Source organism: Acomys russatus, chromosome 7, assembly GCF_903995435.1.
Source record: "Acomys russatus chromosome 7, mAcoRus1.1, whole genome shotgun sequence".
Lineage (NCBI taxonomy): Eukaryota > Metazoa > Chordata > Mammalia > Rodentia > Muridae > Acomys > Acomys russatus.
This window is the reverse complement of record NC_067143.1, coordinates 35,212,794-35,238,113: the sequence shown is the minus strand read 5'-3', so window position 1 is coordinate 35,238,113 and position 25,320 is coordinate 35,212,794. Positions and strand designations below refer to the sequence as shown.

Below are 25,320 nucleotides of genomic sequence, written 5' to 3'. Positions count from 1 at the left end.
GCAAAGAGACTTCGGTCCAAGGCTCAGGGTACAGATTACGCCCTGGGCGTGGGAAGCGTTTGCACATATACGCATGCGCACACATAGCCCCAGCTTCAACAATTCCTCTATCGCCTCAAGGGGGGGGGGGCGAGTTCGATGATGTCACCCGATCCCCACCCGGTCGGCGCCGTTGGATTTCAAATTTTTCCGCTTTCTCAGAGGTAACTGGGGAGACTGCCAGAACAGCTCAACCGCTCGCTATGTCCCAAGAGGAGCAGGGATTATCAAGAAAGTTTAGAAGGCAAAGAATAAACCAGGTTCTTGGGCCTGGTACCTTTGTAGGCAAGTTTATCACATTTAATCATTAGGACACACCTGTTGATAATGAAGAAAAACTCGAAAAGATCTGCTTTTCTACAACGTAAGAGGTTGATGCAGGATGGTGAGCCAGTCTCGGCTACATGAAACAAACAAACAAAAACTGAATAACTTACTTGCCCAATTAAGCTGTGACCAAATAGGGGTAACCAAGGCTTTTTCTTATAAATTACAGAAATTTAGGTAACATAGGAAAACCTTACAATTCGAACATGACATCTAAGAGCTTGTGTCCTTCCTTCCCACTGAGCATTAGCTGCTCCCTGGGGCACCTGTATCACATTTCCCAATGATTTACTATTACCTAATAGCCCAGTGTGGCAGCCTCTCTGAAACATTTTGCTACTCAGACTAAAATGTGTAAGTAAAGCTGAGATGTTTTGTTGTTTTGTTTTGTTTTGGTTTTTGCTACCTTCTTTGAAATGATTTGTATAAATGTAATTAGTGAAAACTCCCTTTCCCAAGAGGTTGTATTTAAGCCGGGCATGCTGGGGCACCTGTAATTCCAGCACTCAGAAGGCAGAGGCAGGAGGTCTCTGTGAATTGGAGGCCAGCCTGGTCTACAGGTCCAGGACAGCCAAGGCTACACAGAGAACCCTTGTGTCAGAAAAACCAAAGAGAGGAGGAAGTGGAGGAAGAGGAGGGAGGGAGGGAGACAGGGAGACTACTGTCTTCTCCACCGAGCTTTGCTCAGAGTACCCCTGTTCAGCAGTGGTGGTTAGTAATGTGCTTTTAAACCCCTCGGCTCCATCTGTAGGTCCAAAACAAACACTAAATCCGACTTATACAAAATTATAACTGAAACTATCATGGTTTTCTATATTGGCCAACTGTACAATCTATAAGAATCTTATTATTTGCTTTTTTATAATAAAATTTAGGTTTATTACATTTATTTGTGTATAGATGGGGGTGGTAGTGTATGGAGACCAGAGGGCAGCTTACAGGATGCAGTTCTCACTACCTGAGTCTAGGCCCTAGACTCTAGGGCAGCAGTCCTCAAAGTGTGGGTCGTGACTCCTTTGGGGGTAAGGGCCCTTTCACAGGGATGGGATAGCAGGTATCCTACATATCAGATATTTGATTCATAACAGTAGTAAAATTACAGTTATGAAGGAGCAATGAAAATAATTTTATGGTTGGGGGTCAGAACATGAGGAACTGAATTATAGCATTAGGAAGGTCGAGAAGCACTGAATTTAGGTTCTCAAGGCACCTGTAATTAGTGAACCATCCATCCCCCTAGGCCATCATGCAGGACTGAACATAGTGGCCCACACCTTTGATCTCAGCACTCAAGGAAGCAGAGTTAAAGGCTAGCCTGGTAAAGAGAGATTCTAGGCCAGCCAGGGTTAGATAGGCCCTGTGTCAAACAAATAGGAAAAAAAAACCCCACCACTTTATTTTACTTTGTTGTTGAGGGCTTTTTGTTTTTTGTTTTTGAGACAGGGTTTCTCTATGTAGCCTTTGCTGTCCTCAAGCTCGCTCTGTAAACCAGGCTGGCCTCGAACTCACAAGAGATCTACCTGCTGAGTGCTCAAAGATGTGTACCACCACCGCCTGGCTAGAACCTTTATTTTTTTATTTTTGTTTTTGTTTTTTTTTTTTTTCATTTTGATTTTTGAGATAGAGTTTCTCTCTGTGTATCCCTGGTTGTCCTGGACTCATTTTGTAGACCAGGCTGGCCTTAAACTCATAGAGATCCTCCTGCCTCTGCCTCCCAAGCGCTGGGATTAAAGGCATGCGCCACCACAGCAGCATTAGTCACCTAAAGATGAGGCAGCCCAACTGTCTACCAGTAGATGAATGGATGACGAGGATGCTCACCATACATGGAATAGTCTTCAACATTAGGACGTCCTAGCATGTGTTACAACATGGCTGAGCCTAAGAATACCAGTGGACAAGCAGCATATAGGTCTGCTCACATGCAGGAGTTAAACTCACAGAAGCAGGAAGCAGAATGTTAGTTGCCAGGGACTGCAGAGATGGGAAATGAGGTGTTATTTATGGGTATAACATTGAATCCACCCTCCTTCTTTTACACTTGAGGGTGCATTAGTGCAAAGCAGGCTAGTGACGTTTACTAGGGAAAACTGGAGCAGGTCCAGAGCGATCAATCAGAGTCCAGGCCACGAAGTTTATGAGGCTCCACTGTGTAAAAAAGGGATTGTGTGCTGCATTTGAGAACAGAGGCTTTATTTACAATACTATTCAAATGGGATTTAACAAGGGATACCTCTGCCCTCATCCCTTAGGAGCATGAACAATAGATACTTCATAAACAAAAGAGGAGCATCCTGGTGGACAGGACATGAATGCTCTCCAAAGCCCCAAAGTCCCCAGCTCTGAATAGTATAGCTGGGGAGGTAGGGGGTTCTAGCAGGTGGATGTCAAACACCAGCATCCCACTGGGGGTCCACAATCAGGAATGACTTCAACACTGGCCAGGAAAACTTCAGGCTTTCACCTCACTCATGGCTTCCATGAGGCGAGCACTGTTTGTAACGGCTGTTGTCAGGAAAATGAATCTGTACCCTAAGAGTCAAGAGAAGCAGAAGTAACTAAACAGACCTCACATCCCAGCAGACCAAGCCCACCAGTCCCACAGTGCCCCAGGATCAGAACGCAGGGTTACAGGCCCAGACACATCTGTACAACAGAGTAAGATCCTGTCCCCAACAAGTGGGGAGAAAACTAGAAAAGTAGAAATATCACTAACAGTCTCTTGGGCACTGCGATGTATGGGACCTGGGAGGCCTGCGCTCCCCACCTCCTGCCGTGGCTGTCACAGCAAGGGTGCACGATGGTGCCTCAGCCAGAAGGAAAGTCTTCCTGCTGAGGGCATGCTGTCTCCCAGAACCCATGCGGCCCAGCTCTCGCCTTTTTGTTCTCTTACCTTTCTCTCTGCCCAGGAAGCGCAGGGCTGATAACTCTGAGAATGTGCAGCCCCCCAAGAACACCACCAAGATGAGGCGCAGTGACTCACTGGAAGCCTTGTCTTCCTTGGCCATGTCTATGAGGATCAGAGCAGACTCCCCAGCATCACTTACACGCTGGTCCAGGGTCATGTGTCCAGCCCACTCCTCCCTGACACCCTAGGGCACTAGCAACGCCACCATGCCACACACCTGTGAACGCACACTCACTGCAGTTTAGCAGGCGCACCACTTCATCAAGGCCCTGCCAGCTGCGCCGCTCCAGCACCTAGGGAGGGGTGAACACTGGTCTCAAGTCTTCTGACACTAAGTTAGGAAAGAAAGGAAGAGCAGCGAGACACAGGCTCTTGCTAGTTACTTGGGAAGTGGAGACTGAGATGGGCCAAGGACCCAGAAGAAGCTTAAAGAGTGCAGGAGGAAGAGAAGCAGAAGTGAGTCTTTCGCACCTGCTCAATGATTCGGCAGCTCAGGGGCACATAGGCGCCACTGAAGACATAAGCCATGTCTCGGGGCACTTTCAGGTCATATTCCCCATCCACGCGTGGGATCTAGAGAGCAAAGATCCTACATTAGGCAGGTGATAGCCCAGCACTTTAACCTTGTAAAGGTCTCACAAAAATAGCACACCCTGAGCAACAGTTCATACTTTTACTAGTGAGAGCCAGCAAAGGTCCTGACAAGAAGTCCATAACCAAGACGAGCATTGAATTAAATACCTGCCTCTTCTCTGCAGGAGTTCCTCTGCTCCCTGGGAAGGTGCTGGAGGGGCTCTTCTCTCTAGCCCCTTCCCAGGGAGCCTGGAACCCATATTTCTCAGTATTCTCTGGCATGACAAGTGCTGTTACATGTTAATCAAACAGTGTTTCTTTATGTTTTGTCTCATTATTAAATTAAGCTCACGCTGCAAAGTTTCCTTCATAGAAATGCAATGACATGGGACTCTTGCAGAGGACCTGAGTTCAATTCCCAGCACCTACAGAACAACCCACAACTGCAGTTCCAGAAAAATCTAACTTTCTTCTGGCTGCCTCATGCACTGGGCTGACATTTGGCCCACACATGAATGCAAGGAAACACTTATCACATAAAGTAATATTTTTAAATGGAAGGACAGAAAACAGGAAGATGGCTCAGTGGGTAAAATTACTTGCTACACAAGTCTGAGTTCAATTTGTCAGAACCCATGAGCACAAGTGATTTGACCCCAGTGCCCTATGGGAAATTAGGAGGCAGAGACAGGAGAACCCCCAGAAGCTAGTGTGCAAGCTAGACTGGCCTATACAGAGAAAAAACAACTAAGCCTTCATCTCCAACAAGGCAGAAGGTAAGGACAGACACCTGAAGTTTCCTCTGACTTCTACATGTGTGCTATAGCATTCACACACATGCATTCATGCATGCACATACACACACACTGTACAGACACAAGAAAGAAATGCAATGTCATACAGGTTAACATGGATTCAAAGTACACTATAAAGAAACAAACAGCTAGGGCAGTGGTGGTGCACACCTGTAATCCCAGCACTCAGGAGGCAGAAGCAGGCAGATCTCTGTGAGTTTGAGGCCAGCCTGGTCTACAAAGTGAGTTCCAGGATAGCCAGGGCTACACAGAGAAACCCTGTCTCAAAAAAACCAAAGGGAGAAAAAAAAGAAACAGTGTTTCCCATCCAACCTTGATCTACATACCAAGTTCAGCTTTTTGCTGATGGCACGAAAATTGCTCCTCTTGGCCAGAGAACTGAAGGCATCAGTGATTTTTCCTAGGGAAGAAATCTGTGCTGGGTTCCATCTAAGACCCACAGATCCACAGCGCCATGTAGGGCGGGAAAGAATGATACACCCACAGCCAGCCTTGCCTTCCTCATCACTGAAATCAGCCCACTCAGGGCAGCTACAAGGTAACCTTAATTTCTAGGGTAGGCATCAGCTTTAGAATAAAACCAGCCAGATATACTGAGGGACAAGCCATTTAATTGCTCTAAGCTCTACCCAGATCTAGCCAATGGACAGGACATTCTCCACAGTTGAGTGGAGAGTGGGGACTGACTTTCACACACTTTGGTGCCCCATATTTGACCACGTCTGCTTGATGGGGAGGCCTGGTGGCACTCAGAGGAAGGATAGCAGGCTACCAAGAAGAGACTTGATACCCTATGAGCATATATAGGGGGAGGAAGTCCCTTTCAGTCATAGACATAGGGGAGGGGAGTAGGGGGAAAATGGGAGGGAGGGAGGAATGGGAGGATACAAGGGATGGGATAACAATTGAGATGGGATATGAATAAATAAATAAAAAATATTTTTTAAAAAAGATTTCAAAATGAAAAAAAATCTGCCAGTAAATTTGATAATAATTAGAAAAATCATTTGAAGAGATTTTTTTTTCTTTTTTTACTAAAGCAAGTCAAGGAAATGTATCATCTCTGATACGAAATGACAATTTTGAAAGTTTGTAAGTTAAAATTTTATGCAGGGCAATAATTACTTAATAAATTAAAATTATGCTACCAAAAAAATTGCTCTAAGCTTCCGTTTCCTTAGAAGAAACACAAGGGGAAGAATCCCTTCCTCTTGGAGGATTAGGTGAGAACTCACGTCCAAGGTCAGCATGTGCTGAGTCTGCGGTATGTAGAACCTGCTTCAACTAGCAGAAGAAGCCATCGCAGTGACACCAACCTCCCGATCCTCTCTGTCGCAGAGGGCTCTCCCTGCTGCCATGAAAGGGACAGTTCCCGGGGGTGGGAGATGGAGGCTCACCTGCAGCTTTGTCAGTCACCAGCTTGCTCACTTTGTTCTCTACTGCTGTGAGGGTGTCCCCCGGAGCCTGCTCTGTTAGAAGCCCGGCTCGCCGCAGATTGGAGAAGGTTAGCAGGTGCTCAGACCCATAGCTCTAAAGGAATTTCCAGTCAGTTATTTACTGAGTGCCCACCCAACAACCGCACAGTCAATGACACAGACGGCAGGGGAGGAATGCGTAGCTGTACTCTGCAGTGTCTATTCAAAGAGCTCACATGTGTGACAGTATCAAAGAGCCATAAGAAGTAGCAGAAACTACTTAGAATGGAAGAATGGGATTGGCTAGATGACTCAGCAGCCAAAGGTGCCAAACATGATGACCGGAGTTTGGTCCCCGGGGACCCAAAAATGGTGGAAGAAGAAAACCATCTCCTGTTTTTCTCTAACCTCCACAGGCACGCACTCCAGAACATGCGGGGATGGACACACACACACACACACACACACACACACACACACACACACACACACACACACACACACACAGACACACACACACACACACACACTATCAGTAAGCAGTTTTGAGATTTTTCTTTAGAGTTTATGTTAATGAGTATTTTGCCTGAATGTGTATGTACCAAGTGTATGCTCTCAGAGGTCAAAAAAAGTTGTTCAGTTTCCTGAAACTGGAGTTACAAATGGTTGTGAATCAATGTTTGAATGAGTAGATGAACATAGGAAAAAAATAATAACAGGATTTAAAAATATTTTTTTAATTTATTTATCTATCTATCTGCATGTACATGCCAGAAGAGGGTATCAGATCCATTAAAGATGGTTGTGAGTCACCATGTGGTTGTTGGGAATTGAATTCAGGATCTCTGGAAGAGCAGACAGGGCTCTTAAACACAGAGCCATCTCTCCAGACCAATAAATGTAATTTTTAAATGGAAAAAAGGAGTGTATTTTTCCCTCCTTACCTGCAGATACTGTGTTTTCAGGGATCGGTAATCCTTGGGGATCAAACCTAAGAGTAAGGGAAACAAGGCAGGGATGTGAGGGATAAAGGCCAGCTGAGGCCCCCAGAGGGGTACAGCCAAACCAACCAACCCACCATAACCCGAGAGAAGAACTGTTACCCTTGCATAGGATACAGCTCCGAACGCACTGCTTAATTTAATTTGCTGACTGAGAGATAAAGCCTAGGTGTCCTGCTCTAAGGATGGGCCGTGAGCCACTGGGACTAAGGAAGGCACACTCAACAATCATAGTCTCAAACCCATTGAGAGAATCTCAAAGATGCGACAAGAGAAGACAGGTCTTCCTGTGCGTTCCAGCTAAGGGATGGGAACTGATTTACAGGCCCTGAGAAGCAGAAGGAGTGAAGAACTCCAGAGGTCTCCAGTGTGTAAGAAGCTGGGCTCCCGACTACAAGGAAGGGGATGCAGAAGCACAAAATGTGTCTCCAGGTAGAGAGCAGCACGGTTCACCATCTACTGAAAGCGTCAACAGTAAAAGCATGTGGCCATGAAAGTGAACAATTGGAGCTTTATGCAGTGCTTATGAAACAAACAAACAAACAAACCGCTTTGTCTCAGTCTTCCAGTCCGCTTTTTATCAGGAAGCCTTACTGAAGAGAGGTCAAATTGAATGAGAAGAGAAATGCCACTGCACACCTAAGGGATGACGGGCACCATGGAGTACACTGAAGGTGGTCCTGTTTCCAGCTACACAATAAGCTCCCTGAGACCTGCTGATGACCCACCTCACTCATTTTAAAGGAGAAAGAATCCAGTAAATGACAAAAAATAAAGTAATAAAAATAAAAATCCTAGCTGGTTGTGGTGGCGCACGCCTGTAATCCCAGCACTGGGGAGGCAGAGGCAGGTGGATCTCTGAGTTCGAGGCCAGCCTGGTCTACAAAGTGAGTCCAGGACAGTCAAGGCTACACAGAGAAATGCTGTCTCAAAAAATCAAAAACTTAAAAATAAATAAATAAATAAAAATCCTGTTTGTTGAGGTTTGCCTCTTAAATCCATTAATTCTTTTATCCCAGGGCATACGTATTTCTCAATCTGGCATTCCTGGCTTGGTCTTCAGGGCTTACCATTCTCAGTGATGGACAAAAGGCACATGAGGCGAAGGCTTTCTATAGGTGACACCTGCACAGGAAGGAAGGGGTCAGGGAGGACTGACGGCTCAGGGCTCTGCCTTGGCAGCCCCACCTCCAGCCCCACAGCCGCCTGCACATGTGCTCACCTGCCTGTCTATGTGCTCTTCAATGTAGCTGGTGCTCTCCCGGATGTTGAAGCCCTCCAGCAGTGCTGCAAGAAACCAGAGAACAGCATTACTGGAGATCGGTTTGGCTGGTATGTGTCTGTCTCCCTATCTCTTTCTCCATCCTTGGGCAGAACTAAGGGACCCCCAGCATTCCACATGGGCAGCATCCTCAGTTGAGAGGGTAAAAAGCATCTTTTTGGGGGGCTGGGAGTCAGGGGATGGGGGGAACAAGAGGAAGAGTTGGTGAGGCTCCCGCAGTTACCATGCTCCGTCTTGATTAGCTCCTGGAAGTCCTGCTTCGTTTTCTTCTTCATGATTGATTCACAGGCCCCGATATCTGCAGAAGGGACAAACCCCTGACTTTCCTGGCTCTAGGATAATCCTTGATGGCCAGAACAAGAACCTCATAAAGGAAAATCCATCAGCACCTTTTCCTGCCTTAAATTAGATGAGACTGTCTGCCAAGAGAACAACGGTCTCCTCTTGGAAGAAAGCCATGGCACAGCAGCACTCCCCCAGAGGGCACACAGTCACCTTCCCTCATGTCCAGCCAGCACCTACGGAGACTCAGAAGGCGGTGCTCCTGTTTCAGTCCCTTGAGCTCTTGGGACACGAAGTTCTTCATCTGCTTTATGTCCATGCCTCTCCTGCGCTGTGGAGATGTCCCCATAGGTCAGCACCTCATAGGAAGCCTCCACTCTCCCTCAGCTGCTCCCCATCCACGAGCAGGCACAGGAGGCCTACCATAGCGTTGGAAAGGGAACACTGAGGAAACCAACAGAGGCACAGGCCTCGGAGCCTTACATCATACTGAGCCTGCAAATTCCGGGCCTTCTGGCTCAAGAAGCCAAAGACATTGGAGAAATGCTCATTCCGGATCTCACTGAACACCTGCAAGCAGAGGAGGGGAAGCACTTACTATGTCAGGTCTGTGACAGCCCCTGCCTGCCTCATGAGCAGAGTGACGGTACAGCAAATGGTGCGCTAGCCAAAGAATGACCAGACAGAGCTGCTATCAGAAGGGGTGTCAGGCACAGCCACTGTGCTCTGGATCCAGTCTTTTCCGCCATTTATTGATTTTTGGATTTTGAGACAGTCTTATATAGCTGAGGCTGGCCGTAAACTCTTGATCCATCTTCCAAAAGATAAAACTACAGGTGGGAGCCATCATTCTGGTTTGGGTCTGATCCTAATTGATGGGGGTAAACATCCCAGGAACATGGCCTCGCCCTCAGCCTTTTGTAGCAGTGGTCCTGAGTAAACCCTCGGATCCACCCACACCCTCACCTTGTCCTCAGCATTGAGTAGCACCTTCAGGCTCTTGTCAGAGGATGTGACTTCTGGGCCGAAGTCCACACTCCCTTTGAAGGCAGAGGAAGCAGCTGTCAGGATCCACCCAGGCCTTCTCCCACTCATTCCTTAATTCTGCTAAAGGTCTCCCAGTGTCACCAGGCTCCCCCCCAAGTACTGCCCTACCAGAGGAGTCACCAGAGGATGGGTCATTTCCCCTTTGCCAAGATGCAGAGAATCATGGCACTTACCACACTTGATTCGGAAGGTGTCATCCACCAAGCCCTCGTAAACTACTTGGGAGCAAAGTGCTGTCACAAAGTCCATGTCTGAAACCAAGACCACAACCATGAAGGCTCCCAAGACCCAGCATTTTATTCAGTTTGCTCAATATCAACTCAAGAACTTCCCACCTGTGCCACTGTTCACACCAATATACGAGTCACAGGCCTAACTTTAGGATCCCACCTCTGCCTGCATATTTGCCCTATTCCTGCCTTCTAGGACCCAAAGACAAGGGAGTGCCGGGCAATGTTTACCTCTGTCCAGGAGAAAGATGTGTCCAATCTCTGGCCTTCGACCTTTGGTTTCACTGTCTTCTTCCTCCTCCAGTTTTCTCCACAGATCATATGACATCTACCGGAGCCCAAGACCACCTCAGTTTTGTGTCCAGGTCCTCTTGAAGCCCTATACTTAGAGGCCTACCCTTCTGTGGCATAGCCTGCCTTATCCTCCAGAAGGGAGTTAACTGTGAGGAATGCGGGCCTGTTCTACTCCTATTTGCTTCTATCCTCTCATACCAGCGAGGAAAATGTTCCCCTGCCCCAAAGAGAAAAAGACTTCAGAATGTGGCCTAGACGCTCTCGCTTATCTGTTGGCCACACAGACCTTGCTCTCTAGGGAACCATCCTGGGACATAAAAGCACAGGAAAGAATATCCTTTTTGTCACAGATGCCCAGGGATAATCTTTGTTGGGTAAAGAGAGAGAAAAACAGGCTTTAAGGACAGGATCTCTGTTTGCACTCTTACCTTGGCACACCTGCCAATGCCATAGCAGTTAGGAAAGGGTCCATAGAGAGTGCTGAGAAGGTGCAAGGCCTGAGCTACAGTGTTGATCCAACGCTGATCACCTTCCTGCAGCGAGCACATGGGCCACAAAGAACCATGTCAACTCATCAGTGCAGAATGGCTAGTCCTAGATGCCCTGGGATGGGGTGGCAGTGTCTGAGGAATGCTGGAGAGGTTCATTTTACAGACTCTGTGATGGTTGACCCTGACGTCAGCCTGATGGAGCGGAAGCACCTAGGAGAGCAGCAAAGCTAAGCTCTGGTATACCTATGAGGGTGCTTCCAGAGAGGACTACAACTGATCTGCCTTGCAGCTGATCAGACCACCCATGACCAAGTCCCCAGGCAGAACAAGCCTGCCAGGCATTCTCTCTCTCTTTTCCTGGCCATCATGAGTTGTTTTGCTGTGCCCTCTCAGCCATGCCTGATTGGAACCCCTGACATCATGAGTTACAATAATAAGTCTTTCTTCTCTTTTTTTTTTTTTTTTTTTTTTTTTTTTTTTTTTTTTTTTTTTTTTTTTTTTTTAGTCTTTCTTCTCTTAAGAGGGCATGGTGGTGCACGCCTTTAATCCTAGCACTTGGGAGGTAGAGGCGATCGGATCTCTGTGCGTTTGAGGACAACCTGGTCTACAGAGTTCCAGGACAGCCAGGGCTATACAGAGAAATCCTGTCTCAAAAAACCAAAACCCACACAAACAAAAACAAAAAGAGCTTTCTCAGGTGTCTGACCACAGCAATAGCTGCCTGAGAGCCCTGACCAAAGTTCTGTCTAAAACAACCTGTAGCCTTCAACTGTAAAATCAATGTCACTTATGATAAGTTGTATGTGTTAGAAAAAGGTGTCAATACTTCTAGTCCACTGGACCCAATACATATCTCTTGATACCAAGACTCAAGGGTCCAGCATTACCAGGAAGTAATCCCTGAAGAATTCTGGCAGTTCCATGCTCAGCAGATCCACATCGAGAGGCAGCAGAGAAAAGGCCCATTCATCACAGCTCACATCTGAAAGGACAGAGAACATCAGCCTTCAGGCACAAGGTACTTGGCTCCATGCTAAATGAAGGTCTGCTACAGTCATACAACAAATACTTGAGTGCCTGCTATATGCCAGTGATCACATTTAGCTCCGGAGATTCTGTAAAAAACAGCGTGTCTTCAAGGAGCATCTAATACCATCATGGAAGGAGATGCGTACACAGCGGCCCACAATGCAATGTGGAAAGTGGTGGTTTAGAACAAGTGCTGAGCAAACACTCATCTGAATTCACGATTCAACAGGTAAAACTGAAATTCATCTACACACAGGACTGTGTTAAGCCCTTGGAGACAGTGGTGAAGACCGTGGACTCCCCTAGTCTTCTGGAACTTATCATCCAGTGGTGGACAGATACAGCAGACAACTTATGACACAGTACTCGTTGTAGTTGTACTCTCCCAAAGAACAAAATAGCAAGCCCTGGGCCTGTGACGTACGTATGTGCTCTGTGTACATGAGCCCCTGTTTGTTTCCATCACAAAACAAATAAGGAAACTACGAGCACAAAGATGACATGGATTAACCACAGCTATGGGGAAAAGAATGTCTTCCGGCCTGGTCTAGGCTGTGGAGTGAGTGCAAAGGCAGCCTAGGTAACTCAGTGAGACTCTGACTCAATATAAGAAAGTAAAAGAGACTGGGCATGGTAATGCACACCCTGTATCGCAGCACTTGGAAGGCGGAGGTAGACATATTTCTGTGAGTTCAAAGCCAGCTAGTGAGACATAGAGACCCTTGTCTCCAAAAAATAGTAAATAAACAGGAAGTTTAAAAAAAGATCCATATAATAGCTCAGTGGTAGAGCCCTTGTCTAGCATGTCCAAGGCCCTTTATATAATACCCAGTATTTCAAATAGCTAAATAAAGCTATGCCTGATGCCATAGGCCTATTAGACCAGCTACCCAGGAAAATGGGGGTAATATTACAATCCCAAGGCCTGCCTGTAAAGCAGGCAAGCATAGGAGATAGTTTAGCCTCAGACTCTATTTGGTTTTGCTTATTGCAGCCCCCCTTGAAATAAAGCACGTGGTAGCCTAGCTCCTTGGCTTGCTTGCATGCACTATGCATACACACTCCTCTCCTAACAGTGTACGGAGCAACCTCCTCTCATCTCTGAACAATATTAGAGGTTTCTCCATCCCTAGTAACAAATTTAGACAGTTTTTATTCGTGTATTCCCAATATATTAGGTACAAAGAATGGAAAGGCTGATGTGGCCTGAACTGTATCCTCAAGTGACCTCTTAGGAACCCTGCCCTCTTTACCATCTTATGCCTGTGAATGATTTGGCATACATATGATTAAAATTAGACAAATTGTAGGGATATGGGCAGTAGAAAAAGTGAATATATGATCTAATATATCAATCAAAATGGAGAATAACCCCAACTGTGGCTCTCAATAACCAGCCCTTCCTTTCTTTTTCTTTAAGTTTTTTTGAGACAGGGTTTCTCTGTGTAGCCCTGCCTGTCCTGGACTCACTTTGTAGACCAGGCTGGGTCTACAAGTCTTGAGTGCTGGACTGAAAGGTGTGGGCCACCACGCCTAGCCATGCCCTTCCTTCCTTTAGACCCCATGAAAAGAGATCACAAGGCAGGCATGGTAGTGCACACCTTTAATCCCAGCATTCCAAAGCAGAGGCAGGAGGACCTCTGTGAATCTGAGGCCATGGTTATACATGGTGAGTTCTAGAACAGCCAAGACTATAGAGAAAGACCCTGTCTCAAAGAGAGAAAGCGATTGATCACTAGCCTGGGACCTTGAGTACTCTCACTCCTGTAGCTGGCTAACAATCTTGATGTGTACCCCTTTATAATCTGTATTAACACTAAATCTCAAATTAAGTTATCGTGCTTATTTTGCAGATATGCGTCGGCCCTTATTTTCAATCCTTTGGATAAGAGGCCAAGAAAGGCTGGGACTCCCCGCCCAGACCCAGGCCACCAGTAACACCTGAGCTACAAAAGGAGACAGCAGTGACAGTCAGGCAAGCTTAGAACCTGAGTAAGGTTTGAGTGGGTTAACTTCTCACGGAAGAGGGCAACCTAAGCCAGAGGAAAAGCAAGCACAAAGCCCTGTGATTAGATGGTAACAAGTTAAGGAAAGGAGAGGCTGAAGGGAGAGGAAGGAGTCACACTGTGGGAGACACAGTAGCCCATGCTGAGGAGTCTGGGGCCACCTGTCTGTGGGAAGCTGAGAGGCAGCAGCTGGGCAGTCTGTCCTCTAGCCCCAGCTTCCCATGCTGTCCTCATCTGGGTCCTCCTCCCAATCTCATCCCCAGGAACCGCTCACTAGACCAACAGGGGTGAGCCCCAGAGAAGGAGCTGGGAAGTGGGAAACAGGAGATCGTTCTTTCTTCATATGTTCTCTGTCCCTTCACTCACATTCGGTTCCTCTCACCTCCATAGATTCCCTCTTCCTCAAGCACCATCTCACATGCATAAAACTGAAAGAGAAAAGCCAATTAGCTGATTGGGAAAAAATGATTACTAACAACTTGATTCTGTCCGTTCCTTGTCTTTTCTGATGCGGGATGTCACAATAATCTTGACTGTCAACCTGACTGGACTGAGAGACTTCCAAAGATTGGTAAAGCACTGTGCCAGGGGAATCTGTGAGGGTATTTCCTGAGATGGCTAGGTCGTGACCTAAATACACTAACCACGTGGTGCAACTGCAGAGGCCATGGGTGGCCTGGGATACGCTCTCTTGTTTTGGCTTGTTCTTTTGTTTTCTGAGAGGGTTTCTCTGTGCAGTTGTTCTGGAACTCACCCTATAGGCCAGGCTGGCCTCAAACTCCGAGCTCTGCCTCTGCCTCACTACACCCAGCCAAGGGATGTGTTCTTGAAGTGGACTGTGGGACCCTGGTCACTTCCTGTCTGTTTCTTGGCTGCCATGAAGGAAACAAACAGCTTTAAAGCAATGGGCACAGAGCTGGTGTGGTGGCGCACGCCTTTAATCCCAGCACCACAGAGGCAGAGGCAGGCGGATCTCTGTGAGTTCCAGGTCAGCCAGCACTATATGTCAAAACCACAACCACAACCACAACAACCACCTACAGCCCTAGCCAGCCATGGACTGAAACCTCTAAAATTCCACAGCAAAGTAAATCTTTCTTCTTTTAAATTTTCTCATGAGTTTATCTGCCACAACGAGGAAAAGTTTGAACAGGTAGTAGAGATCAAATCCAGGCCCCAGGGCAAAGTGGCGACACCCATCTGTAACCCCAGCACTCAGGAGGCTGGGGTAGGAGGATTGGGTGCTCAAGGCAGATAGTGCTGAACAGTTCTAAGCCATCCTAGACTAGTTAGTGACATTCTGTCTCACAAACTAACAGGACCAGTGAGATGGCTCAGTGGGCAAATGTGCTTGCTGCCAAGACTGACAACCTGAGTTTGATCCCTGAGTTGATCTACCAACATGGTAGAAGGAGAGAAATGACTCCCAAAAGTTGGCCTCTGAACTCAACTTGAGCACCATGGCATTTGCTACCATCTTGTGCATGAGTGACATACAAACAGTAAGTAGATTTTAAAAACACCTGTGGCCACCAGGCAGTGATGACATCCAGCACTCAGGAGGCAGAGGCAGGCTGGTCTTTGAGTTGAGGCCAGCCTGGTCTACAGATCGAGTTCCAGGACAGTCAAAGCTACACAGAGAAATCCTGTCTCAAAAATCCAAAAGGAAGAAGAAGAAAAAAAAAAAAAAAACCCCACAAAACAACCAAACAAACCACAAGCTAGGAAAGCATTCCACTGCAAAGCTACGCCCTGGGCCCTACTCTTCCCGCCTCTTTGGAATTCAGGGTCTGAATAAGGTTCAGTACATCCTCCAAGAGCTCAGTGTTGAATTAAACTCCTCTGTGAGATATTAAAAGAGTGCCAAGTTAATCTAATTATGGTGTCCGGAGCAAAGTCTTTAGAATTCACCACGTTTGCGTAGGTTATCAGCCAGCGTGGAGGCTCCATGATTGAATATTGGTGGCTTTACAAAAGAAGGCAGGGGTGAGGACACAGCCTTGTGCTCTCTGTCTTTCTCCACAGGACGGCTTGCATCAGCCCAGGACTCTGCAGGCAAGACAGCCATCACCATCCATGCCCCTTCAATTCTGAGCCTACAGAACGCAGACATAAGTGATGCACTACAGTCTCATGGACTTCATGGCAGTACCAGAAATAACCTGAGGCAGTCAATGGGTGAGGATATTAATCTCAGAATCCATGAAACAGGACACCCAAACTCATCAACCTACAGTGGAACACTGCAACCACCTTGCCTCAAATTTCATCAGTTTTATTTATGTATTATGCTTTTTCATTTCCCTTAAAACTGGGAAAACTTTATAGAGGTGTAGGCATTTAGCAGTCTTTGAGGGAAGAGCTGTGCAGGAACACCTAGGAAGAATGGCATGCAAGAAATCAGAGGAGCAGAGAGGAGGCAGAGCAGGAAGTTCTGTTTAAGACACACTGACATGTTGAGATCCAGCCACTGATGTGTATGTGTGTGCATATATATATGCACACACACACAAATACACATATGTATATGCACACATATCAGTGTGTGTGTGTGTGTGTGTGTGTGTGTGTGTGTGTGTGTGTGTGTGTGTGTGTGTAATTTAAATGGTTTAAGATTGGCATGATCAGAGAAGCCTGCAATCTCAGCATTCCAGAGTTGGGAACAGGAATCATAAGTTGAAGGCAAGCCTGGGATACACAGCAAGATCCTATTTCAAATATGATAAGCAGCCAGGTGGTGGTGATACACGCCTTTAATCCCAGGACTCAGGAGGCAGGCAGATCTCAGAGTTCAAGGCGAGCCTGGTCCTCAGAGTGAATTCCAGAACAACCAGGGCTACACAGAGAAACCCTGTCTTGAAAAACCAAAAAGAAACCAAAAAACAGATACAACAAGCTATATTCAAGAAAAACAAAAACAAACAAACAAACAAACAAAAAAACAAAAACCAAGAGAAGTCAGTGATGTAGTGCACACCTGACATCTCAGCACTTGGAAGAGGTAGAAGGGTCAGGGCCCAAGGCCATCAGCTACACAAAACAGTTCAAGGATAGCTTGAGTTACATAGACTCATGTCTCAAAGAAAATGGTGAGTGTGGTGTGTGCGTGTGTGCATGCGTGCGTGCGTGTGTGTGTGTGTGTGTGTGTGTGTGTATGTGTGTGTATTTCATGAAGAGAGTGAAGGACAAGAGTCCAGGAGAAAGCAAAACAAATGTGGTATAGAAGATAGAAGCAGGGAGAAAATATTGAGAGGGAACACCTATGGGGACAGGAGTAGGAGAAAACAGTGCCATGCACCATTACTACTCAGGGATATGTGTTGACAGGGATGCGCAACAGGAGCCCTTTCAAAAATAGACAGCTATTCCAACTATTTTAGGACTGTGGTGATTGCTTAGGATACCTAAGACCTTAATTAGACCTCTAGAGACCTTAATTAGACCCCTAGAACCCCACACCATCCCTTCCCAACCCCCATAAAAAGAGAGAAATAACAAAGAAATCTATATGGAAGTCACTAGTCCGTAATTCACAAATTCTGCAACCTTTGATAAGAGACCCTTTATTTAGTGGCCATAGATATGTACTGAAAAGACAGCATGCCTCTGGCTGTTCATCCCAGGCCCGAGGCATAGTAGTTTCCTCTGAGATAGAAACTCAGTCCTCTAGGGAAGCTCATTAAATACAGCATGTAAACAACTCACAACAGTTTTGAGAAGTCCCAGAAACTGGCCAGATTCACTAGGTCCCTCCCTGCCAAGAGTCTATCAGCAATAAAGACTACTCGGGGTCAGTCACAGTCAAGCCCAGCTCCATGGAAGAAACAAACCACCTGAGCCATCTGAAAAGGACACTCGCCTTGAGCTGCCTGCAGATTGTGCAGTACACCCCAGGTTTCTAGCTTTTGTGACTGTCACCCATGCTAGGGGTAGGCTTTGGTGATGCAGCTGTCTTTCAGTCTTTTCTGCTTCTATAAGTATGCCCTACCATGTGCCTGTAAATAACTCCAATAAAACTCATTAGTTCGCCAAGTTGGACTCTGATGTAGCCATACCTTGGTCTGTCATCAGCTCTCTGTCTGAGGTAAGTAGATGGTTGTCCACATAAGTGTATCCCACCAAGTCCTCCTCCCGGCTCATCCCATATCCCCCCTTTTAGAATCCAAACTCACCTTCTGAGGACTTAAGATGATTTTATATTTTCTAATTCGGCCTGCCAATTTGTCAGCATTGACAAGATCTATAGAGAGAGGAGTGCAGCCCAGCAACCCGTGGGCCATTTGTTAGACAAGAGACAAAGAAGCAGAACTTTTCTCCCCTTCCTGATGCCATCCCATCCACCCCCCCAACCTCCACCAAGATGCTATGTAGCACAGGCTAGCCTCAAACCTGGATTCTTTCTGCCTTGGCCTCCCAAGGACAGGATTTACAAAAAGAACCCCAGTGTGCCCAGCAGGTCTTTTCTTATCACAGGGTCCTTATGGCCAAGGCCCTTCCACCTTGGCCACCCTTTCCCTGCTTAGCTCCACACAGTACCATGGCTCACTCACTGGCAATGTAGCGCATATTCTTGATGCGGGGTCTGACCAAGAAGCACAACCTACAGATGAGAAAGGGAAAGTTAGGAAAAATCATGAGGGTGGCAGGACCTAAGAAGAAATTAAAACAAGCAAGTCTTTAGTCATTTGCCCTTCTTGACCAGGCCTACAGATCTCTGAACTACTGTGGGACACCACAGAAGACATTTCCAATACAACAGGTACAATGTGATGATATGACTGCCTTTATTGGCTCTAAGGTGGGTCCAGGAGTTACTGTTCTTAAATAATTGATGGTCCAATGGGCCAAAATTATATATGTGCATATATATGTATAATATTATATATTCAAATTAATAAATTTACAAATCATATATTTTTTTACAAATTATATTTATACATATAAAAATCAATTAAGTACTAAAAATAATAAGAGCTGGGATGTATGTATGTATTTTCCACATAGCTAGAAGTTTTTCCCATAAGGAAAGATATACACTACTCAAGTTTGGGAAGCATTTAAAACAAATCAAAGGGCTGGGATATGGTGTAATGATAGAGCGTTTGCTCAATGTCCTGGTTTGATCTTCAGCACAACAGACTATGACTGCATGACACATGAACAGGAAAATACAAAATGCCCTGGAAATCTCGAGAAGAAAATCAACTCGGCCTGGAAGGGAGCTTCAAAGAAGAGTGGGGCTGAGCTCAAGACTTGGTGCTCTTTCTAGGAGTGAAGGACAGGAGAGGGTGTTAAGCAGACTGACTGGAGCAGCACAAAGGACAAAGGTGCTCTCTGCAACGTGTGTGGAAGCACATGTCCCCAGAGGCCTGAAAGAACATATGAAGAACAAGGCTATAGCAGTAGCATCAAGGCCTAGATAATTTGAGGCTTTTCCTTTAAGGATTTACAGACTTATTTGTATGTCTGTACATACGCGCCACTTGTGGGAGTTGGTTCTCTTCTTCTACTATGTGGGTAAAACTCAGGTTCTATCAGCCTGACCCTAGAGGTTCATTTTTTTTTCTTGTTATTTATTTATCTAGCTACTTATTTATCTGTTTACTATTATTGTGCACATGTGGGTGCAGATACACATGTCCAAGTCAGAGGACAATTCTGAAAGCAGGTTCTCTCCTTCCACCTTTCCATGGCTTCCGAGACTGAACTCGGGTTGCTGGACTTGCACAGCATGAGCCATCTCCAGCTACCCCTGGTGGTGGCTGATGGCAGCATAACAATGTTCAGACAAGGAATAACTGTGGTTGTGGATAACACGGAGTAGAGAGAAGAAAGGGCAGAGTGGGGGAAACTGCAGAAAAGCAGACCAGCAATCAAGAGCAGGATTCTGTGAACACTCAGGGAAGTGGGCCACGTCACGGGCACTGTGGTCACAGGTCTCAGGCAAGGACAAAGTAAGGCAACTGTTCCCCCAGGGACCTCCTCCATCTGGGAGGCCACAGACTTCCCCAAACACTCACTGTTCATTGGCGCTGAGAACCGGCTTGCTCTCCACCTTGTACAGCTTGTCCACTTCATGTTGCTACGGAGAGAATCCAACATGACAATGGGGGAGAGTCGGAGCAGCCCAAGGCAGGACGCAAAGGCAGCGAACACTGGAGGGTGAATTCTGAAGTCAATCTGCTCTGCTGATAACCACCCCACTAAAACTTCCTTCCTTACTGTCAATGCAAAAAACCAAAAGTAAAACATAACCCAAACACATCATCAGCCCCTGCGCGTCTGCCTTAGGTGAACTGTGTTTACCCTGTCAAGGGCACCGCTCTGCAGGAGTTGGCTATGCTTATCAAAAGAAAAACTGCTCAAAGAAGAAAAGACATAGGAGTTGCCCTGAGAAAAGATGAGAAAAAAGCTTGTACCTTCAGGATGGAGACATTAGCAATTCGATCCAGAGGACTCATGAGATCTGCCTCTATGAACAAATCTTTTTTTCCAGGAAGCTGAAGGAGAGAAAGTATGGTTGATCACTCATAGGTCACACAAGCTCCCTTCCTCTGGGAATTTGTCTAGGCACTCACTGAACAAGAACTTGGTCTTGAGGTGAAAGGACATTAGACACCTAGCTAAGACTGTTTGTATGCACCACTAATGCTTTTTTGTTGTTGTTGTCTAAACCCATGTTATTTATTATAGACACAAACATGGAACCTCAATGCAAGACGCCTGTCTACAGCAAGCACTTCCCAGGCCAAGGCAGCAGCACTTCTTCTCAGGCTTAGGCTTGGCCCAGAACTCTTGATACATGGAATAGCCCATACCAAGAGTCATGGCTCCCACAACAAAGCCCTGGGCTGCCACACGCATGTGGATCAAGGGAACGGACATTTTCATATTCCCTGCTCTTCAGTTTGTAACACCCACATGTGAGAATTACTGCAAACCCCGCCATTCCAATGGGGACACTGTGTCTCCTTAGCTTTCCGAATAAACTCAGACCCCTGACCTTCATCATATGAAGAATGAGAAAAGTCTGTGTTGGTTGACATTGTGATTTCTTAGAGAATCTTTGGGGATTCGTCGCACCTTCCAGTCCTGCTGTGTTCTCATATTTTGTATATAAAGAAATATTCCAAGCCAGGCACGGTAGCACATGCCTTTAATCCCAGCACTCATGGAAGGCACAGCCAGGCTGAACACTGTGAGTTTGAGGCCAGCCTGGTCTACAAAGTGAGTCTAGGATAGCCAAGGCAGAAAAATTCTGCCTCAAAAAACAAAACTTTCCACTTTCTCAGCTTGACTCCTTGTCACTCAGTTGTGTTTGGTCACTGTCTCTCTTCTCCACTGCCTCTTCTACTCTGCCTCACGACAGTTTCTCATCCTAATGAAGACAACCTCAACAAAAGCCCACCCTGCATCCGGCAACTCCTTCAACTAAGTGATAAATACCTTTTCCAGTGGTATTTTCCTTTTAGCTACAAAAATGACACACTTAGTGCACAACTTTGAAAATCAAGGCAGGGTTGGTTAGGTGTGTGACTTGGGGATACAGCATGTGTGCTGCAAGCATGGGGCCCCAATTTCAGTCACCATCCCTGCAAGAAGAAAGAGGAAGCCCCAGGCAGTATCCACCCATCCCCTTCCCCCACCCATCCTCACGATACCCACCACCGGCCTCAAGCTCACAGAGATCCACCTGCCTCTGCCTCCCTGAGTGCTAGGATTACAGGTGTGTGTCACTGTGTCCAGCTGGCTAATTGTTATTATTAAAGCCATGTATGAGGAGGTATCTGCAGGACTCATCAGCCTAGGCAAACACAAGGCCAAATAGTGTATCAATCCTGACTAGCATATTCACCAAAAAAACACAAATCAGGGCTGAGGAATACAGCTCAGTGATGAAGTATCTGCAGTGTGTGAAAATTGGAGTTCGGTTCCCAGCAACCCTACACATGTCAGGTGGGAGTGTTGGGCCACTTGCGATCCCAGCACTCTGTAGGCAGAGAAAGGCTCCTCCCTAGAGCGAGCTGCCTAGCTAGACTAGGCTGCATCAGCAAGTTCTAGGTTCAACTGAGAAAACCTGCCTCAATGTGTAAGGTGATTAGAAAGACTAGCAATGTTTCTGGGCAGTGGTGGCGCACGCCTTTAATCCTAGCACTGGGGTGGCAGAAGCAGGCTGTGAGTTTGAGGCCAGCCTGGTCTACAGAGTGGGCTTCAGGACATCCAGGGTTAAAACAGAGAAACCCTGTCTCAAACAAACAAAACAAACAAACAAAACAAAACAAAACAAAAAAAGGCTACCAATGTCAACATTGGGCCTCCCCATACACGGGCACATGTATATGCAACTATACACGTGCAAACATGCATGCATATATGCCACATGCACATACAAAAAGGAAACAGGGCTGGAGAGATGGCTCAGCAGTTAAGAGCACTGGCTGTTCTTCCAGAGGACCCGGGTTCAATTCCCGGCACCCACATGGCAGCTCACAACTGTCTGTAATTCCAGTTCCAGGGGATCCAATACCCTCACACCTATGTACATAAATAATAAATAACTAATTTTAAAAAGCAAAAAGAAAACAATAAAAAATTAGTATGGGGAGGGTATTATTGTCCAGCGATTCCCTCTGACCTTGAGTTGCCCTGTGGAGCCTCTTCTGCCACAACAGTCCACTGATGAAGTTCTATCCTCACTAATAAGGCTCTCCCCTACTCTTAGGCACTTACCTTTTCCATTCTTCACATACTTGCTGAAACCTTTTCATGTGCAAATTTCTATGCTAACACTGTGGGACATACAAAGGAGAAATAACATATGGTCTCGTATCCTCTGAGGTTCTCCCACATTCCAAGTTTCATTCCATCCCTCCTAAGAGTCAGCCATCCCTCCCCTCTTCTTTCCTTTTCTTTCTCTCTGTCTCCCTCTAACCCCTCTCTGGTGCTAGGATTGAACTCAGGGTTCCAAAGGAGGGGAACATCCACAGCTCCCCACGACTAACACCTCAACTTTACTTAAGCTCCAAATCAATCAACTTCCTCCACTTAGCCTCTTCCTCTAGATGTGTGTGTGTGCGCGCGCGTGTGCACTCACATGTACTTTGTGTCTACACATGCTACACGTGTATGTAGCAGGATATTTGATCACATTGTGAACCCCAATACTGTATACTGGAAAACCCTGTTTCTAGTTGTGGTGGGGCTCAGTCCTAACACACACCGTTTTGGTTGTAAGCCTAGCCTTTAATGGCTGATCCATCTCGCCAACCCTAGTACATACCTTTTAGCTAAGAGCTTTCAGTAAACAGGATTAGATAAAGTTAACTCTAGGTCAAGAAGCAGAGCAAGTAACCAGCTGACAGGAAATGAACATAGGCAAAAAACATAGAGTGAGAAGTAGTCCGGGGGAACAGACAGAGAGACTCATAGGAAGTAGAAAGGACACAGCGTTGAAGGATATTTTAGACAGCATGGAGAAGGGTTTTTTCCTTCTGGGATGTTGGCTGAGTAGAAAGGTCAGCTGAGTGCTTTCTCTGCCTCTCTGAGCTAGCAAGCCTTCATCTTGAATCTGGCTCCTGAGTCTTTATCTGTTAAACGTTTGAGATTTCTGTATTTTTTAAACAACACTTGTATGTGTGTGTTTTTAATTTTTGCTTAATGTTTGACTCAACAAATGCTCATTAACCACATGCCAGCCATGTGCCTGACTCCAAGCTAAGTACTCGATGTTGGGTACATAGTGCAGAACAGATGCTATTCCTATACCTGGGAACCTTCCAAGCTAATGGGGAACACGAACAATGAGCAAACCACTACAATTACAGTAGCAACACTATTTTCCTAATAACACACATTTAAAACGTCAAATAAACTTTGCTCCTTCCTCAACATTTACAACTGATCAATGTCTTTGAATTTCCTTTCACTGTAACTTATATCACAGGTCATGTGTGCTGGCAAATTCCTGTAATGCTAGGACTTGATAGGCTGAGTCAGAGGTGCTGCCAGAGGACAACACGGAACACATAGTAAGAGGCAAAGAAACAAAACCAGCCGTAAAGCTCCACCACTTTCTCTCATTTCTACTGCTACCAATTTTTTTTTTTTTTGTGGGCTTTTATTAATTCCATTTAACCAGTAGTCTGCTAACTGGCCTTATGTCATCCATTTGTTCCACTTAACAAATCACTATTGCAAATATCAAATATTGCTTCACACTACAAATGGGTGTGTAGGGTCTTCAACCTGGTGTGTAAACCTACCTCTCTCTCTCTCTCTCTCTCTCTCTCTCTCTCTCTCTCTCTCTCTCTCTCTTAGTCCTGTCTGTCCTAGGACTCACTCTGTAGACTATGCTGGCCCTAAACTCAAAGATCTGTCTGCCTCTGCCTGTGAGTGAATGAATGAATGAATGAATGAATGAATGTACTGGGATTAACGGTGTGCACAACCACCTCTGACTGCATAGCTTCCTTTTACATGGGGTGCAGTGGGTGGAAACTAGGACCTGGCATAGGCAACTGTCTAACCACTGAACTATATCCCCAAGCCCTACAATGTACCTTCCCATAGCCCTTTGTTCTACTCATGCTTAGTCCTTCCCTGCTAACTTAGCATCTAGCAGCCCTAGCTTGAATGGAGCATGCTCTTCCTACTCCACGGAAAATATGTTTATATTCTTTCTTCAAGCTCAGATCCCAGGGAACTCTTAGATCACCTCAGCTGCTGCTGTTGTTTATATGAACTTCTCAGGAAGTCTAGAATACACTTACCACCCAACTCCCTAGGTGTCATTATTTTACGGGGCACCTACTAGAATGTAACTAGGGACCAAGATATTTCAACTATATTTCCATCTTCAGTGATGGCAGGCACAAGGGTGTCTTTGTCGTCTGCACAGAAGCTGGCAATTTCGATTTATTCCCTGACCAGGTCGCAAGCAGCTCTTACTACTCTTCGGTTTTTCCTGTCGAGTGCCCCATTTTGGACCTGCCACGGAAGCTCCAAGGAAAATACCAAGGGACTCAGCAAGGAAGAAGTCACATTGAGAGAGCCACACTGTTGACGCAGGAAAGGCGCCAGGCGTGGCCGGCACTGACCTGCTCCAGTAGATAGATGAGCTGGTCTCGAGCCAGCCTCTTGAGCATAGAGAAGTCAGGAAGCTCAGGGGCGTCCAGCCGATGGGGGAAAGCCATTGGAGCGGTCACCTGGGCTACCGTGAGAGAGTAGCAGGATGTCCTCTGTTCTGAAAAGGCCTGCGACAGCCCAGAGTTAGGGCAGACTGGTATCCCGCACCCCTGGGCTCTGGGTCCCAGGACCCCCGAGGGGCCCTCGCTCCTCTGCCGCACTAGACGGATGAATGACCACCTCCCGGCCAGACGGCCGCAGCCTCGGGAGACTCTCCTTGTAGACCTGCAGCCGCTGGGCCCCGCCCGGGTCCACTCTGCCTGTCAGTAGGATTCCCAACAACATCCGCACACTCCGCAGCGTGCCGGAAGAACCCCGCCTCCAACTCTAACCCAGAGAAAAGCTACTTCCTAGATCTCCCGGACGTCCGGTTCACCGTGCCGGCACGTAGTGCACT

General features: G+C 46.5%; 1 protein-coding gene and 1 pseudogene across 1 annotated transcript; both read right to left on the bottom strand.

The window, feature by feature from the left end:
• Positions 1 to 2,682: 2,682 nt before the first annotated feature.
• Positions 2,683 to 25,266, bottom strand: Vps33b (VPS33B late endosome and lysosome associated). Its single transcript, XM_051148785.1, has 23 exons — positions 24,836 to 25,266; positions 20,159 to 20,239; positions 19,760 to 19,821; positions 18,290 to 18,339; positions 17,912 to 17,979; positions 14,122 to 14,167; positions 11,592 to 11,686; positions 10,642 to 10,746; positions 10,151 to 10,247; positions 9,863 to 9,940; positions 9,609 to 9,682; positions 9,126 to 9,212; positions 8,883 to 8,973; positions 8,584 to 8,658; positions 8,301 to 8,365; positions 8,149 to 8,203; positions 7,022 to 7,068; positions 6,060 to 6,192; positions 4,989 to 5,062; positions 3,746 to 3,847; positions 3,492 to 3,567; positions 3,260 to 3,376; positions 2,683 to 2,898 (listed from the first exon to the last, which is right to left on the bottom strand). Exons 1-23 carry the CDS (start codon positions 24,929 to 24,931, stop codon positions 2,819 to 2,821), a joined length of 1,854 nt encoding a protein of 617 aa, XP_051004742.1. The 5' UTR covers positions 24,932 to 25,266; the 3' UTR covers positions 2,683 to 2,818.
• LOC127192339 (HIG1 domain family member 1A, mitochondrial-like) lies at positions 20,427 to 20,785 on the bottom strand (annotated as a pseudogene).
• Positions 25,267 to 25,320: the final 54 nt, after the last annotated feature.